Source organism: Perissodus microlepis, chromosome 14 (assembly GCF_051167445.1).
Source record: "Perissodus microlepis isolate ML-2025 ecotype Zambia chromosome 14, ASM5116744v1, whole genome shotgun sequence".
In the NCBI taxonomy this organism is placed as follows: domain Eukaryota; kingdom Metazoa; phylum Chordata; class Actinopteri; order Cichliformes; family Cichlidae; genus Perissodus; species Perissodus microlepis.
Genome location: NC_140474.1, coordinates 19,274,856 through 19,293,465, shown reverse-complemented (window position 1 = coordinate 19,293,465; position 18,610 = coordinate 19,274,856). Strand labels below are relative to the sequence as shown.

The window sequence follows — 18,610 nt, the reverse complement described above, 5'->3', positions numbered from 1 at the left end:
GAGAGATTCTGGATTTCTGGTTAGCCGTCTGCAGGAATTTGGCTCTTCCTCCCCGTCAGCCTGTCGCTCCATCAGCGGAGGGATTAGTGCGGTTTTGTACTTTTCAATGAATTCATCTTCTGGGTTTTTAAGTATTTAAGCACCGAGTTGGGGGATGAGGGTAATCTTGGGGAGACACTCACTCAATCCTCCGGGGAGATATGCCTCCCCTCATTAAGGGATCGTCAGTGGAGCGGACTGATAGCAGCGGGCAGAGAGGAGAGCTCAGACCAGAGGCACGAATTTGGTGGAATTGACTGGAAGTGAAGCGAGGAGAAGATAAACCCCAAAATATTTTAAATGTTTTGGGCCTTTTTCCAGATTTTGATAGGAGAAGGGGGGCTCTGATCAGGCAGATAGAAGGGTAGGATTAGGAGGCATGAATGGTTATTAAAAATTCAGCAGCTCGGGTGAGATTTAATTTAAAAAATGTTCAATTTTCACACCAGTTTTGTTCAAAGATGTATTATTTAACAGATTCCTGAAATGGGGGTTGGAAATGAACGAATAATTAACAGCTCTGATCATTGCAAATTGATAAATGTAACCTTACATGGATCTTGCAGCAGAGCGGCTCCTGTGCCGCTCATTTTAGTGTCTGATCAGGGAAACTAACCACTTTTCGGTAAGAAATGATCGATTTATTAGGGAGCACATCAACATTTCATCCTCAAAGAGGATGTTAGAAGTAGGAAAAATGGACAAGTGTAAAGATTTGAGCATGTTTGACAAGAGCCAAATTGTGGCTTGGGGATATGTCAGAGCCCAAGCTGCAGCTGTTGTCGAGTATTCCCGGTCTGCAGTATCTATAAAAAGTGGCTCAAGGAAGGAACAATGGTGAACCAGTGATAGTGCCATGAGTGGCCAAGGCTCAGCGATGCAAATGGGGAGCAAAGTCCGATCCAACAGACGAGCTGCTGTAGCTCAAATTGCCAAAAAAGTTGATGCTTGTCCTGATAGAAAGGTGTCAGAACACAGAGACCTCACAGTTCGTTGCATATGGGGCTGCATGGCTGCAGACCAGTCAGCATCAGAGCATCAGAACTGGACCGCAGAGCAATGGAAGAAGGTGGCCTGATCTCATGACTCGTGTTTTCTTTTACATCATGGCCGCGCATGTGTGCATCACTTACTTGGAGAACACCTAGTATCAGGATGCACTATGGAAAGAAGGCGAGCCGGCAGAGGCAGGGTGATCATTTGGGCAATGTTCTGCTGGGAAACATTTGGTCCTGCCATCCATGTGGATGTTATGTTGACATGCACCACCTATCTAAGCATTGTTGCAGACCATGTACACCTTTTCATGGAAACGGTACTCTCTGATAGCTGTGGCCTCTTTCAAAAGGCTAATGCATTCTGCCACTAAAACAAAAATGAGGGGAGGTGTTGACTTGGCCTCCAAATTCCGAGATCTCAGTCCAGTTAAGCATCTGTGGGATGCGCTGGACCAGCAAATATGATTCATGGAAGCCCCACCGTGGAACTCAGAGAACTTAAAGGATCTGTTGCTGACATCTTGGTGCTGGATACCACAGCACATCTTCAGGGGTCTAGTGGAGTAAATACCTCGATGGGTCAGGGCCTTTTTCACAGCAAAATGGGGAACTACCACAGGTAGTCAGAATGTTATTCCTGATTAGTGTATGCTTGCTGTACGGCACTTTTGGAGAAGCAAAAAAACGCCATGTTACAGAAATCGAGAGGTTATAACGACACCAAAGCACAGTACGGCGTCTTTTTTTTTTTGTGCTGAACTTGAGTCCTCAAACCAGTGGTTGGGGGCTTATGGAGTACATCCATCTTTCATATACAGTCTCTACAGAACTGTATGTAACTCTAACGACGGTGTGTTAGGCTTGTCTGATATATTGAGTTGCTTTAATTTTTTTCCATTTTTGATCTTGAGAGACAAAGGCACTTCAACTCCTTCCTTCCCTCCTTCCTTCCGCTCACCTTTCTCTAGATGTTCTCTGCTAAACATAAGTGTTACATGCATTGTTTCATATCAGACTATCTGCAGAATTGCAAAATGAAACAAAACGCGCTCAGAGAAATTCATAAGCAGGTTATCTTTAAATTCACGGTGAGCTTCTTGTGACGCTCTTATTGCTGCTCTTGTGAGGACTCGAGAAAAAACCCTAAAACTCATGACGTGAGAGAAGTTGCTGCTATTCAGCACAAAATATGTCCCAGTGCACTCAGATTGAAGCACCGTGAAGGTCGTGTGTGTGTGTGTGTGTGCTTTATTGCTGATCATGGAGCTTGCTGTCTGTCTCAGCACTAAACGCCTTCTCACCTCCACATTTTGACCTGAGCCAAGAACTTTACTGCCCTTCAGCACTTAAATTGTCTTTCTTTCTCCACCTCCTCTTCGCCTCGGTTAAGTCAAATGTAACCAAAAACACGACTACACTCCTCATCGGTCCTCCCGGTGCTGTTTTTATATGTCGTCTACTCTTCTCGTCACAACTTCTACGCTCAGATTTGTCCCACGTCGCATCCCGTCGACCACGTTAACGGCGTAGGCACGCAACGGTGAACCTGTAAATCGCGGGCACGCTCACGCTGCTTCTGGCATCAGCCATTGCTCCAGCGTGGCCGGATTTGCGTGCTCTCCTCATCTGTTCAGTAGGTGGGGTTGCCATGGAGATGTGGCATTTGCAGTGCTGCTGATGGGAGTGATCGGTCTGCATTGCACACACACATATAAAGAGCTAAAAATAGAGGGCTGGCTCCCTCTCTGAATATTGATCCTTATCTAATGATGCCTCAGAGGAGAAATGAAAAGGGGGCAGAATCTCTGTGCGCTGGACAGGCGAGAGAAGCCGGCTTTCATTTTGGGAACGTGTGAGCGTTATGCTGATTTATCACTTCACCCTCATTAGCCGGGGCTGTTTTTAAAGTGCAGATTTCTTCACTGGTTGGTCATCTGCAGTTGTGTTGCAGCTCAGAAGAAGCAGGTGTTGGCTTTCTGTGAGAGGTCAACAGCTGTTCACAACTGGACCATTAACCTTGTGTGTTCATTAGGTGTAGAGACACTGACTAAGATTGATGTGGGGCTGTGTGGGTGCATTGCGCCTCATCGGGGGTCTTTTGTCTTTGCTGCCACCTGAATGAAGATGCAGAGTTCTGTGAGAAGTGAAATAAGATGCATTTAGAAATATTTTAGTGGCATTTTCTGTTTTTATTAGACCCCTGACAGCAAAGAAACGACAGGAAATGAGGAGGAAAAGAAGCACCTAAAGGAAGCTGATTTTAGTAGAGCAGTGTGATGTTCATAGTTCAGCTGTGGGTTAACAAGTTGTTAGTGAAAATTAAAAACCATGAAATAATAAATGCATCTTCACCTCTTTGATAGTTTTGTGTGTTCTCTGCTAATGGAGCTAATAAAGGATGAACTGAAGGACTTTTCCTTAGTGTTTAGTCCCTGTGAAGAGCTTTTTATTAAGGCTCTTAGTTCGGTGACTTCCCTCAGTTAGGAGCCTTCCTGAGTAAAATTAACCTATTTGACCGCACTCCTGGAGAACTGCACATCGAATAAAGGCCTGTCCGAGGTTCGCTCTTTTTTTGACTTGTCACGTTCCTATTTTGCCACCTTTGATGGTGTCGAGTCAAAGGTTCTATGATGACCACAGTTGACCAAAGTGCTGTACAAGTTATACAATAATATACACTGTATATAACAGTCACTAAACCAGCAGAAAATATACGATAAAGTTCAAAAGTTGGGACTCTTGCCTCATTGGCTCTTGCTCTCCTGTTGCTTCTTTTCCACTGGTACCCACTAGGGCTGCCACAAACGATTATTTTGATAGTCGACTAGTCACCGATTATTTTTGCGATTAGTCGACTAATCAGATCATGCATCCATTTAACGTAAAACATACAGCTTATTGCACCAGCATGCATCTTCTCTTATATAACTATCATTAGCTTACAGCTTTAAGTGTTTAAAGTATGTGCTAACTAAAAATAAAGACATGATAGTTTATTAAATTTTAATGAAGTTTGCAGATTGTTTCGGTGGAGTTTAATAAACTCAGCCGTCTGCTCCTTGCTATCTAAAATATAACAGGACACCGGAGTATATTCTCGAGCATTTCACACTTCTGATAATCAGTTGTCTGCTTAATGTTTATTCAGCTGTGTAAAAACTATAACTTTAATCTCAGCCGAAACCGATTTACTCAGGAACAAATAAAATACTGAAAAATGCCAAACAATAACATTTTTAAGTTATCTAAGTGACTTATATATCATGTTTAACCTGAGTAGCGAAAGACGGCGGTGGGTTTGAAAACGCTCTAGTGAGCCTTGCCCCCGGCTAGCTAACGAGCTAGTGGGTAACAGACGTCTCTGAAAACGTCGGAGTGCTTTTGAAAATATGTGGTGTCTTGATAAACTGAGCAGATATTTGAGGTTTACACAGTTACATTCTCGTCTGAAAATATGTTAAACGTTTATTTTGTGGCCCAGAAAGAATAATAAGAGTTAACATTAAAACTAACTAGCTGCCGCCATTGTTGGAAACTGAGCAGGGCCGCGCTATGAATTCTGGGACACAGTTTCTTCTTCTTCGGCGTTTAACGGCAGCTGGCATCCTTATACATGCAGTGCTGCCATCTTCTGTTTCAGTCCGTTATTACACTCTTAAATCCTACTAATTCCTGCGTCTTTTGGGATCTTACAAAGCTTCAAACGACGTGTCGACTATTAAATCAGTCGTCGACGATTTTGATAGTCGACGTAATCGTGACTAGTCGACTAATCATGGCAGCCCTAGTACCCACACCACTCAGCTTGACTCGGTCTTTGAAGTTGAGCCGAGATGGTAGTAGTGGAAAAGAGGCATAAGTCCAGTTAATACTACCTACTGGAAAACAGAACTCTTCTCCACTTCCTGTCATTTTCAAAGGAGATTATGTAGCCAGTGACAGAAATGTGAAGTGAAATGAAGGTTCAAAGGTTCACAGTGAACATAGATGGTGTTATTATTTTGTCATCCACACACAGTGGAGTCAAAAAGACTTCCATGCTGCCACATTATGTTGCTCCCATCTCTTTTGGTCAGTTCAGTTAGTTGGAATAAAAGAGTTGCACACAGCCAGAGCATGTAGTTTTGTCGTGGTGCACTTCAGTGTTGGAGCTACTGGACCTCCCACACTTGGTCCAAGTCAGAGTCACAGAACCTATTTTTATGCATACATCCCGACTTGGTCCAGGTCTGCTGTGTACCTCTTTCTGAAGATGATGGTTTGTCAAATCTGTCATACTCCTGGTATTTTAAGTCTAAAATGAATCCTTTCGTGATGACTAAACGGTGCACATTCAGAGAACTCACAGGACCTTGCAGGATTTTCACCCACACTTAAACGCGGAGGTTTTCTGGTCATCCCCTGTGAAAAGCCCAGGCTGGGATGGACTCTTTATTTAATGTCAGGACGTGAAAACTGAAATGCAAAACATTTCAGCCGTTTATGTGTAATTGAATCCTGAAAACGACGACAATGAAAACACAATCAGCGGCTGCCTGCTTTTCAAGCCGCAGAGCCGTTTCCACCATCACTCGATGCTTTTCTTCTGCTGGAATATGCTCACACCGACACTGCGAGGTGCCAGACGCTCGCATCGCGAGGATGCGTCTAATTGCATCTGCCGAGGTGCGAAAGAACTCTGCAAAGCTTTAATTACACCTATCTCGCCCACTCGTTTTGTCTGCCTGCCTGTGTGACAGCTGAAATCATTAAACACGCCGAGAAGGAGAAGACGGGCGAGCCGAACGACTGGGACCGAGAACTGGGAATAAAAAGTGGGAGGTCTGAGTTGTGTTGAAAATGTGAAACTCATTGTCATCAGCAGGGGATTGTGAGTTGATGGGCTGCTTATCTGCCTTTTGTTTCTCGTGCGCGAGCGTGTGTATAACGTGAAGTAATGCGGTGCAGTGCAGGGAGCTGCAGGAGGCCGGAGCAGCTGAAGGTTAATGAAGTGCTGTATTAAGAGCAGTTTGGTAAATTGCTGTCAGATGGGCCACGTGGTGAAATGAGAGGATCAGCAAGAAGCTAAATTGATCCTTAAAGGAAAATTGTAGTTTCTTTCAAGCTTGGCTTTATTTTCAGTCACCATTCCCACTGGTACTCACTGGAAGTGCTGTACTCACCAAATGCTGAGGAGAGGGCGGTGAGGAGCAGTTAACCACTTTTATTCAGGATTAAATGAAGGTGAAGAGCAGAAAGGTGGACCTGTTGAGCTAATTTCCACTAGCCATGCGTGATTCACAGTTTAGAATAATCTTTCATCTGATACGGAGCATCAGTACGGCTCTTCTCATCCCCTCTCTGATTGAAACAAGTCGTTTTGGCTTTTTTCTAGTTGGGTACTTCTAGCAAACAGAAGGTCTGAACGGTGAATAGAAACAGCTTTTGTAGACGGGATGTAACGCTAGGACGAAAACCATTCATCAAATAACTCAACTATAAAAGGAAAAAAATCCTCAATGCAAATGTTTTACTTTGATGTTTTCTTTAATCCACGACTCTGTAAACCGTGAGCTCAGGTGGAGAGAAAGAAGAGTTTTTTCAGCGCCTGCTACTGTAGAAAGAAGCATTTAAACCTTACTACGATAAATCACTCAGACCTAGTTGGAACTTTTTAAAATTTTCGTTGAAATAAGGAGTTTTCTGATGAACTGCACACCCGCGTTCAAAGCCACACTTCCACGCATCAGACTTCACCCTCGCTGTTCAGCTGTGATCAGCAGGACTCGCAGTTATTCACACTCATGACTTAACTGGTGTCTAAAACATCTGTCTCTTGCTCGTTTTGTGTGTTCTCGATGTAGACGGATGCAGATTTCACCACCTAGCAACAGATGACGTACGTCAGATAAAGTCCGATTTTGAAACGTTTTACTCATTTAGTCGCATTTCTGATTTTCTTCAGAGTGAATTTCAAAGAGCCGGAGGCGGTGCGAGCGCTGACCTGCACCCTGTTAAAGGAGGACTTTGGTTTGGCCATCGAGATCCCTCTGGAGCGACTCATACCCACCGTCCCCCTGCGCCTCAACTACATCCACTGGGTGGAGGACCTCATTGACGGCCAGAAGCAGCCGCGCAGGGGCATCGACATCGGTACGGCCACCAGTTTCAGTCACCTTCAGCGCACGTGTGATGTGATAGTCTAGTTAAACTGCTTTGATTGGTTTATAAGACGAGAAATCAGGCTTACTTAGTCACTTACTTAACTTAGTTCAAACATGGTCATTTGCACTTCCATCACTCACTGTCAGACTCAAAATATAAGGTCATCTGCACTGACCCAGTGTGTCAGACTTCACTCTAATGCATATGTGTTTCAGTTCTCACCAGTACCTGTACATCTGTGTAAAATGAACGTGCTTTTCCTTTAAATGCTGCAGCAAACCCCAGCAGCACATCTTTAAACATTAATAACCACAGACGGGGGGGATTTAAATGTTCATGCCGCTGCTCTGGTTTTTTCTTGATGTGGCTCGCCGCTCGGCACAGCACCTGAAATGTCAGTTGGCACTTCCAGCAAATGAGCCCAGTCATTCCCAGTTTTCCCAGCACTCGCCAGCCTGATCCCCAGTCACACGTCACTACTTGTTTTTCATTCTGTCGCTCAGAGAAAACAAGGTCTGACTTTAAATGTGTTTTCCTGCAGGTGTGCTTCTCCTCTGTAGTTCCTCAGGTCACTGATTGGTGACCCCGAACCTTTATGTGCGCCCACTGAAGCTGTCTGCTGCTGATGGATCACCACTGGGTGTTTCCTTTTCTAACCGAGGCCATCTCAACTGAATTATGTGGCTTTGGTCCTTGTTAGATGGGAATAATTTAATAATAGCTGCTGGATTTGACATTTATTGACCATTATGTCCACCAAGTCTAAGAGAATTCTTTAGAAACGCATCATGTCACACTTTGGGACCTCCTTCCTTCAAGACAACAAAAACACTGCGGCACATTTTCATATTGTTCAGTGACAGCTATGATCAGTCATCATTGTGAACACATACATCACTGTCAGGCTGCCAGTAACGTGTGTGTTTGTGTGTGTGTGTGTGTGTGTGTGTTTCATCAGGCACTGGGGCGTCCTGTATCTACCCCTTACTGGGAGCCACAATGAACGGCTGGTACTTCCTCGCCACAGAGGTGGACGACATCTGCTTTGACTATGCTACCAAAAACGTGGAGCAGAACAACCTGTCCGACCTGGTCAAAGGTGCGTTTGATCTACTCAATGTGAAGGTGACTTCATCTTCAGATATTAGACTACTACGCTGGAACTCTCATACACTGTCACAGAGATGATGTTTTACGTGTGAGCTGCAGCACTGAGGATGAATTTCAGGATACTGTGATTACTAAGAAGTAGATTAATATGACAGCAGGAAGAAGTCAGGTACCATTAGCCACCACAAGCTACTGGTCACGTCAGGTCAGCGTGACATTGGAAATAAAAACAAAAAACAAAACCATTTTGCACAAATGTTCAGTTGGATGAAGGTTGATCCCACTTTTCTGGTCATAATTCATGTGATAATGATGAAAAGGTTTAAACATCAGATATCATCATTGAATGATGTGTAATTCGGAACATCTTGGATTTCACCTTCTATCTGTGGGTCTGATACAGCCTGGAGACAGATTGGTTTGTTAGATGATGAGGTTTGCAGGGCCAGTGGGTAGTTTTTCGGGGGCTTCTGCTGAAGCCGGTGAATATCGACGCAGAGACTTCCTGTGCGTCCACTGGTCATTGTTTATGATTGTAGATGATGCTGCTATAGCGGCTCTGACCAGCCAAAAATTAAGAAGCTTATGTAGGTTGCATGGTGCAGGCTTGTTCTGGCAGATCCCACAGATGTTCCACCAGGTCCTCTGGAGTTTGGAGAGCAGGTTTGTTGTATTGCTTGTGCTGTTCCTGAGCAATTTTTGCAGTGTGCTGATGTCCTGATCGGAGACGCCACTGCCATGAAAGGTATACGTCATTTGCAGCAATGCTTAGGTTGCAGACCGTGCACACCCAGAGTGTTCCAGCAGGAAACAGATATTTTCACCAGTCCTATTTTTAATGCTGTGGCTGCTTTGCGTAACTTGATCACTGATTGTTGGTGTAAATATTTCAGCAAGTCCCGCCAAAATCTCAATATCCTGCCTCGAAAATGCTTTGTTTCCTGTTGTAGTAAATAGGACATCTTTTTGTGACACTTAGCCGGACAAAACAGGGACGTCTCGCTGGAAGAGTGTCGTATTTAGGATGAGCTGAGACTAAACTTGTCTCTGCTCAGCAAATCTGTGAACTGGCTGACAGGAGTGCAGCACACAGTGACTCGGGAGTCCCATTTTGTATTGACAGTCATACATTTTATTCAGCTTTTACACACTTGTCTCACATTAGTGTTTATTTATTTATTTTACCTTCCTCAGTCGTCAAAGTTCCTCAGAAGACTTTACTGATGGATGCCTTGAAAGAAGAGACAGAAATGGTGTACGACTTCTGCATGTGCAACCCTCCCTTTTTCGCCAACCAGCTGGAAGCAAAGGTAAAAGTTCACGTTTAAAAGTAGTTTAAATTCTGGAGCGTTGTCTGCTTTGAACTTGAAGTTTCTGACTTATTGACAGTAAATGCACTCGTATACTGACCGGAGAGGCTCCAGCACCAAACACAGTGTCTTTACGTTTTAGTAACAGGGCTCTAATAGGATTTTATTGTAATCTCTGTCTGTCTTGCTGCCCTCTCCAGGGGGTAAACTCCAGAAACTCACGCCGACCTCCTCCCAGTTCAGTGAACACGGGCGGGGTGACGGAGATCATGGCAGAGGGCGGAGAACTGGAGTTTGTCAAGAGGATCATTCATGACAGCCTGCAGCTCAAGAAGCGCCTTAGGTGAGGAAAGAGGACTGTTTTCTTCTTTTCTTTTTTTTTTAAAGGTTGCACACGTATTTGTGTGTGTAAAAACACAAACGTCATTACAACACAGCCACATATTTAAATTGGCGGGTGGATGTAGATGAGTGCTGCACTTGTAGTTGCTTTGGAGAGGCTTGGAGAGCTTTAAATGGCTGCAGTGAAGGGGCGACTCGGAGAGGTGAAATGGGCAGATGGGCTGCTGCACATTGATGGAGCTGTCACCCACAGTTGCTTTAATGATTTTGGCACACGCTGACTCTGTGCTGTATCCGGGAGCCCACAGGGAACAGCTGTGTTTGGGAGGGTGAGGGTGGAGGGGTCGGATAGATGGGTGGGGGTGTCTCAGGCGGCCCTCGCTTTACCCTCCCTCGTTACGGGGCTGTCACCGAGGCAGCCGAGCGAGACCCGGGCAAAGGGAGCTGCAGAGTGGTGCTATTAAAACTGATTAGACGTGTCACACCTGCTACACGGAGCACTGTGTGTGTGTGTGTGTGTGTGTTTGCAGAGTGGAAAGATGAGCACTCTGAGTGGGACTGAAGTTAACACCTAGTTGCTCTTGTGTGGCAGTGTTACACTAAAAGTCAGAGCGAGCCGGGTTTCATTTCGCAGGTTTGAGGCTCCGGCCAAACCAACCGGAGCCGACTGTCACTCCCAAAACCACGCTGGGACACGAGAGCCTCCAGGTGTCCATGGAAACACTGCCAGCCTTTTCCGATTGGTCCTTCGAGACGCCCCCATTGCCCCGCTCCGCTCCTCTTTCCTTTCTTTTCACCAGAGGGTAATTACTGTCAGATAAGGCGAGTTTAACTTTCAGCCAAATATCCAAAAGTGCGGTTAGATTTGAGGTAATGCTCCTAATTCATCACGCCATTGATATGAAAATTACCGTCTCTGGTAATAAGACTGTAATCACGTGCCAGTGCTTCAGAAGAGAAAAGACTGAAAGTGGAGGCTGATGCAGCTGCGCTCTTCTCAAAGAAGCTGCTGGTGGTGCATTCGGGGATCTCTCCTGGGCGTTGCTCCCCACTGTGCTCAAAATTGGCGAACATCTGTGAATATTAGAGCTGTTAAATATTTCATCGTGTCACCTGAGGCTGACGGGCTGCTCCTCAATACCCCTTCAGCCCTGGCTGTCCTCATGCCTCTTTAACATGATTACATGTCAGTGTCCTTACTGATTGTCAGTCACAAGTTAAATAATGTGTCAGATTTTATTTTATTTGGGTGTTACAGAAGCTTTTTAGCCAACTGCAGTCAGGAGGTAGGTTTGACACAGTTGAAGTCAGAGCTTTAGGAAACGATGTTAAACTGCATCTATGTACATGTCTATTAAAAGCTTTCTGTATTATAATGAAATAATAATAATTATTATAATAATAAGGAAAGTAAGACTAAAAGATGTTGAGATGGTTGAATGGTTCACAAATTGCTAGTATCTCACTATAATGATCATAGAGTATTTATGTATGTCTGTATGAACTCCTCCTTAATGGGTGAGCCAGTCACAAAACCTACGTACGCAACTTAACGGTGTCCAGAATTTGTATTTTTTTGTGTGTGACTACCACATTACGCTATTCCAAGTAAATGTCAAACCCAAGGTTCGCAGTTTTAGGTTTTGCTTTCAAATTGAACAGGTTTCTCAAATAAGATGAATACATGTAATAAATACAGGAGGGAAACAAAATAGCACCACAGGCATGGCAAAAAACGCTTGTAGGGAGGGTTTGTCCTAGTGTTTGTAATGTAGATAGGAGCCATGTAAGGCTGTAAAAGTCATTAATAAAACTTTCAAATGAATTGAATGTTACATCTGACAGGTAGCCAGTGTAGTGGTCTTTTTATCCAAATCCTGGGACTTTTTTTTAATGAGCTGGCAATAGGAGATGGACTTTTGGCTGGGACCCAAGCAGTGAACATTACAGCAGTCCATGAAGGAGTGGGTGAATTTTTCGAGCTCTGTTACAGATAGAAAATGATTGACTTCTCCAACATTTCTTATGTCTGATTTATACAAATCTGTAGAGCCCACGATTTAGCCTACGTAACTGGGTGACAGCATTGCCAGTAATAAAACCTGTATGGGTTGCGTCGATAACTACGTCAAGTTGAATTAGTGAGGTGTGCATCAGGTTGAAATGTAGGAAGTTTTTACAGTCCTGTGAATAACTTGGCACCTCCTTACTGCTTCCATAGGAATTAAGAGGTTAAGTAGCAGCCAGGTACAGATTATCAACTGCAGTTGGTAAAGTAATCATCCACAAATCTGAGCGCCTCTATAAAAGCTGAAGTTTTGGCAGTTTGCTGGTTTGGAACAATAGTCTGCTCCGGTTTTTAAGAGCTGAGGCGATAAAATGAAACCCTGATGATGACCCTAACCCTAATAAAAACATCACACACACGTTTTGACTACCTCTGTCAAATTGACCAGCCGTCCTTCCAGGCTGACTCCCCGATGTGTTTCTTTCCTCCGCCTGCCCCAGCTGGATGTTGCTGCTCATTGATCAAGTCCAACCTCACGTCTTTATCACACAGCAGTGATTATTGATCAGGCGTCCACCACGGGATGACTTCAAAGCAGTTTTTCCTCTGCTGCAGGATGTTTTTCTGCCTCTCGTATTTTACTTTGTGTCGCTCCCCTGAGCACTCCCCCTCTCCTCATTTGATCTGTGCTCGAGGGTTCACGCCCGGCCGTTGGCCACTAACACCTCCAACAGACACAGTTTGGTTAATATGGATTCTCCTTTCTGCAGGTGGTACAGCTGCATGTTGGGAAAGAAGTGCAGCCTGGCACCTTTGAAAGAGGAGCTGAGGAAGCAAGGGGTGAGTAGCCAGCGAGACCCAGAACAAAGAGAAATTTACGAATACATGCGCAAACACGGTAATCAGTGAGAGTTACAAAGCAGGCACAGCTTTGATCTCGGTTTGTTCATGCAGAGACACGATGCTTCTTGCAGGGCTTGTTAAAACAATCTTTGCCACACCCCCGTCGCCCAAGCTACCTTTCTCCTATGTATTGATGTTTAAAGGAGGCAATCACCAGCACCAGCTGAGCACGCTCACAAACGAGCCATGAATGAGCTGATTTCTGTTTGCTGTGCATGACTGAATCACACGCCTCTCAGTAGCTAACATGCATTAGCGTCATTAGCCTGACTAATAGCCCAGCACATGACTCCTGACTGCTGCGGGCCTGCGGTACCGCGCCAATCTCACAGACCGCCCGGCCCCCGCCCCGCACCTGCCACCCCTCAACCCTCCTCCGGGGTGTCGCTGCTCATCAGAGTGAGTGCAGCGTTGGCTAACATCCAGGAAGAAGGCTTCATTCTGAAGCGTGTGTAAAAAGAAACCTGCGCTTGTTAATATGCTAATGCTTTCATCACCAATTACTTGATTCATTCTCCAGCGTGTCCTCAGTTTTCTTTGTGTTTTTAATTTAGCAAATGTGACTCTGTTACACATAAAAACTCATCTCACCCTCAGAGCTGTCTGACCTCTGACATATAAGATAAGTGACTTCCTCTTATTTTCTGAGAAAACCCCGACAGCAACACAGTGGATTCCCACATCCTCCTTATGTTCTCACATCCTGTCAGAGACGTGAAGCCAAAGGTCACACTGGCAAAACATCACACTGTCAGATTCAGTCACTGCTTTCTAGAAAGACTAAATTCCTAAATTGTTAGTTTTGATCGCAGATACTGCACACACCAATCAGTCACAGCTGCCAATCAGCACTGAAACTCCAAATGTTTTTATAATGATGGGTTTTGTTTTAAAAAAATATTGAATCGGTGCTATGGGAAGGATTTTATTTGGATAAAATAACTGAATACTGATAGTGAGACTAGGGCTGCCACAAACGATTATTTTGATAGTCGACTAGTCACCGATTATTTTTGCGATTAGTCGACTAATCAGATCATGCATCCATTAGACGTAAAACGTACAGCTTATTGCACCAGCAGCATCTGCTCTTATATAACTATCATTAGCTTACAGCTTTAAGTGTTTAAGGTATGTGCTAACTAAAAATAAAGACAAGATGATAGTTTATTGAATTTTAATGAAATTTGCAGATTGCTTCGGTGAAGTTTAATAAACTCCTTGCTATCTAAAATATAACAGGACACCGGAGTATATTCTCGAGCATCTCACATTTCTGATAATCAGCTGTCTGCTTGACGTTTATTCAGCTGTGTAAAAACTATAACTTTAATCTCAGCCAAATCGATTTACTCAGGAACAAATAAAATACTAAAAAAAGCCAAACAATAACATTTTTAAGTTATCTAAGTGACTTATGTATGTTTAACCTGAGTAGCGAAAGACGGCGGTGGGTTTGAAAACGATTTGCTGGGAGTCCGGTGTTCTCACGGGCTCTAGTGAGCCTTGCCCCGGCTCGCTATCGAGCTAGTGGGTAACAGACGTCTCCGAAAACGTCGGAGCGCTTTTGAAAATATGTGGTGTCTTGATAAACTGAGCAGATATTTGAGGTTTACACAGCTACATTCTCGCCTGAAAATATGTTAAACGTTTATTTTGTGACCCAGAAAGAATAATAAGAGTAATATTAAAACTAACTAGCTGCCGCCATTGTTGACAACTGCGCTGAGCCGCGCTGTGAATTCTGGGACAGCTTCTTCTTCTTCGGGGTTTAACGGCAGCTGGCATCCTTGTACATGCAGTGCTGCCATCTTCTGTTTCAGTCCGTTATTACACTCTTAAATCCTACTACTTATTCCTGCGTCTTTCAGGATCTTACAAAGCTTCAAACGATGCGTCGACTATTAAATCAGTCGTCGACGATTTTGATAGTCGACGTAATCGTGACTAGTCGACTAATCGTGGCAGCCCTAAGTGAGACGGATACGTGTAGATATAAAATGACAAGCCTCGGTTGCAGGAAAATATTTGAAGTTTGGATTTTTCTGTATTTAGCCATAAATGATCATCAGATTTTCACCTAAGAGTGTTTTCACACCTGCACTCTTTATTCCATTTAAAATCATTTTACTCCTCCCTGCGATTCAGTGTAATTCAGCGATGGTACACAAACATTTTTATTTTAAAATGTTTCTTTTTTCACATATAGTTTCAATTTTTAGTTTAAATTAACTATCATAAATTTTGTTTGTAGAGATGTATTTTGCGTGACTTGGACTTTTTCTCTTTCCAACAAATATTTTACATGTGATCAGTTTCTGTGGTGTATGTTCTTTATGAATTTATTGTTTTGATGATCTCAGACACGGCCTGGTCGCCAGAGTACTGCAGTGTTTTCATGCTGTGCACTTGTTAACTCCAGACTCCTCTCTGTTTTTGCTCAGGTGCCTAAAGTGACCCACACTGAGTTTTGCCAGGGGCGGACCATGCGGTGGGCACTGGCTTGGAGTTTCTATGACGACGTGGTTGTTCCGGTGAGTTTGTACAGATTTTTTGTTGTTGTTAAATGTCAGTAACCTGCTCAGCTCTGAGGAGCACATTTTGCTCTGCTGCTGGATGTTTCCAAACCCTCTCCTCAATAATGCACCACCTCTGTCCCTCTCCAGACTGGATCCTCTTTCCCTGCAGCCTCGTTCCATTATGTGCACTTACTCCGTCCTCTGGGGAGATGTTTATGTGATTTCTAACATGCTGTAGCCAGGCAACAGTCGCCAGGGCAGGATTGTGCGCGCACACTGTACCGCAGGCGTGTCTGGATTAGAGGGTGAGAGTTGGAGTTAAACAGACATGAAAGCATTGCAGAGAGATCTGGAAATGATGCTGCAGTGCTGATGAAGTCAATCAAACACATAAATGCAGGTGAAGCAGAGGGCTGTTTGGTGGACTGTTTCTGTTTTTCAGCAAAAAAGCAGTTGAGCAGAATGATTGGCCTAATTTTTCTCCAGCTACCATCCTGCACGTTCACACTGCTCCAAATCATCAACAGGCAGAGCCCCTCGAGCACATGTGGGGTTACGTAGCAGAAGTTCACGGTCAAACGCCCAATTCTGCCTGCATGAACCTTTCTATGGTCATCTGGTTTATGTATATAAGCATGGGAGAGCGCATTAATGTTAAATGTAGACTAAAACATATGTGACATGTATGATCTGTGACCTACTTAACCTCATTATTACCAGTGGTGACTTAATTTATGTCTGGTGTAACCAGAAATGTTTGCAGTACAGTTATTGAAGTAGTGGAAACCTCAGGATTCCTAAGGATTCTAATCCAGGAAGAAATAGATTTTTGGACAATTTTATTTATTTATTGTTTTTGCATGTCATTTTCATTTGGTTCCCTCATTTGGAAATAGCTTCAGTCTAGAAAAAAAAGATAGGAGACGTGTTTATGTTTTTTAAACACTTGGATCTGTATGATGTCAGTGAGAGCTTCTTCCTCTTCTGCACTGTGATCATCTTCCATCTCACCCTCTGTCTAACATCCTCCTGTCACACCAACCCTGTGCATGTCCTTAATCCCGACATCCATGAATCTTCTCTGAGGTCTTCGTCTTTACCTGCTCCATTTTCATCATCCTTTGTCCAGTATGTCCACTATTCCTCCTCTGCACATCTCCGAACCCTCTCAACCATGCTTGTCTAACTTTGTCTCCACACTGCTCCACCTAAGCTGTCCCTCTGATGTATTCATTACTATTCCTGTCCATTCTGGTCAGTCTTCAGCTCAGCCTCCTGTCTTTTTGTGCATACATCTCAGCAGGTCTCACTGCCATCCTGTAACCCTTCCCTTTTACTCTTGTCACAAATTACCTCCGACACTTGTCTCCACCCTCCCCACTCTTCTTCACCTCTGTTGCTCTGAATAGTTGATCCCAGGTATTCAAACTCATCTACTTTTACTATCTCTACTCCTTGCAGCTTCATGGCTACACCCGTCTCCCCCACCATCAGTGACACTCGTGTATTCAGTGTTGTTTCTACTGACTTTCATTTCTCCTCTCTCCTGAAGATGCCCCCACCTCTCCACACTTCTACTGGATTTCTACTCTCTCTGTGTGATGCCACTGACTGCAGATATCATTAATATGGTCAACTCAGAAACATAGCACTGACTTTTTAGCAAAGCAGCCCCACTTCCTTTTTCAGACCTACTATTTGTGAGGTTCAGCCAGTCAGGAGAAAGCTAGAAACAGACCAAGGATGGAACTGAAAGGCTGAACCGAGGCTCAGTATAAAGGATTATTTTCATCTGTGAATAATGCAAAGCTACTCTACTAGATTAGAGTACTATGGAGTTGGAATCAAGTGTAATGAGTCCCCTTTAAACAGTTTAGTTATTTTCTAATTTATCCTTTTGACTCTGGAAACTAGCCATGGCTGTTTGATTAGAGCGTCAGCTTGATCCCAGTCTTTTTAGCTTTTCATTGAGTTTTGTCTTCCTCCTGTAGTCCGATACAACCAAAGACCGCATAGACAACCCTTCCCTCATTTGTTTTTTCCAACCAGTACACACAAATCCACACCGTTTTCAACATATGAAATAATACGAGCTGTTGTTATTTTTAGATTCAATCTTATTACAGAGAGAGGAAAAAATGCAGGGGTTGTAGTGAATTGAAAGGAAACTAGATTAGATAGAAAGACCTTTCGAATGCAGACAAAAGAGGAGGAAGCACTTCCAGCACAGGCCGACAGAATAAAAGGACCTGTAGACAGAGAAGACTGCCAGGCTTTATCTAAGCCCTGAGGCCCACTGTTGCTCATACAAGCCTGTAGCAGCAGGAGGAGGAGGAGGAGGGATCAGGAAAGTCCAGAATCCAAGCTGGGGTTTGGGGACCTGACGGAAATCGGGGGGTTGGGAGGAGGGGGGGGGGTGATCAGAGTATGATTTACAGTTTGCCTGCAGGTGAGACTGGCAGCAGTTTGTTTCTCTATGATGTGCGTGTGCGTGTGTGTGTGTGTTCATGGACTCAGGAGGTGAAAATTAATGATTGAACATCATTATATGTGGAGAGAACAGCTCTTGTTGGACTCTTGTTGGTTTTAAACATCTCTAATTTTAAAAATCGGGCAGGTCTGTGTGTGTGTGTGTGTGTGTGTGTGTGTGAGAGAGAGAGAGAGGGCATGCAGTGAGGTTGTAGTGGGTAAGTGGGATTAATAATGGAGTGAAAGAGCAGCGGAGTCAGAGGAGGATGGGATTCAGTTGAGAGGTGTGTATGTAAACTCTAAATGTGGGTTTTGTGTTCTTTCATTTGTAAGTCTGTTTGTGTGTGCGCGTGTGTGTGCGAGATTCTGTGTCAAGGATGCTCGGTTATGAACAGACAGGTTTGGCTTGATGGATTTTATTGATTTCCTTGCACAATGAGCTGCAGAGCGTGCAGAAAAGAGGGAGAGACGTCTGAGGCAAACAATAAGAAATAAAAGCAGCAGCCAGACAAGGCAGCGCTCATTGTCAACCCATTAATTACACGTGTCCATCTCCTCTAAATATGCATCTAAAAGCACCGTTATTTTAACTAAAAATCAATAGATGATTGAGACAGGGAGTGAGCACCAACTCTGCTCTTCTTCTTGAATGTGCAGCAAATTCGGCGATTATCTCTGTGGAACTGTAAATGATGAAACATCACTCACAGGCAACAATAAAAATCTTCAGTGACTGTGAGAGTAACTGAAACTTGACAGCAGGCGAGT

The 18,610-nt window shown here is 44.0% G+C and overlaps 1 protein-coding gene across 3 annotated transcripts in view; it reads left to right on the top strand.

Annotated features, from left to right (window-relative positions):
* mettl16 (methyltransferase 16, N6-methyladenosine) overlaps positions 1-18,610 on the top strand; it is a 28,247-nt gene that overhangs the window by 5,307 nt on the left and 4,330 nt on the right. For all 3 annotated transcript variants that reach the window (XM_084951981.1, XM_084951980.1, XM_084951982.1), the window contains 6 exons: positions 6,982-7,169; positions 8,140-8,280; positions 9,486-9,601; positions 9,802-9,944; positions 12,722-12,791; positions 15,299-15,388. In XM_084951981.1, the coding sequence (XP_084808107.1) occupies positions 6,982-7,169; positions 8,140-8,280; positions 9,486-9,601; positions 9,802-9,944; positions 12,722-12,791; positions 15,299-15,388 (748 nt within the window). The remainder of the gene's footprint in view (positions 1-6,981; positions 7,170-8,139; positions 8,281-9,485; positions 9,602-9,801; positions 9,945-12,721; positions 12,792-15,298; positions 15,389-18,610) is intronic.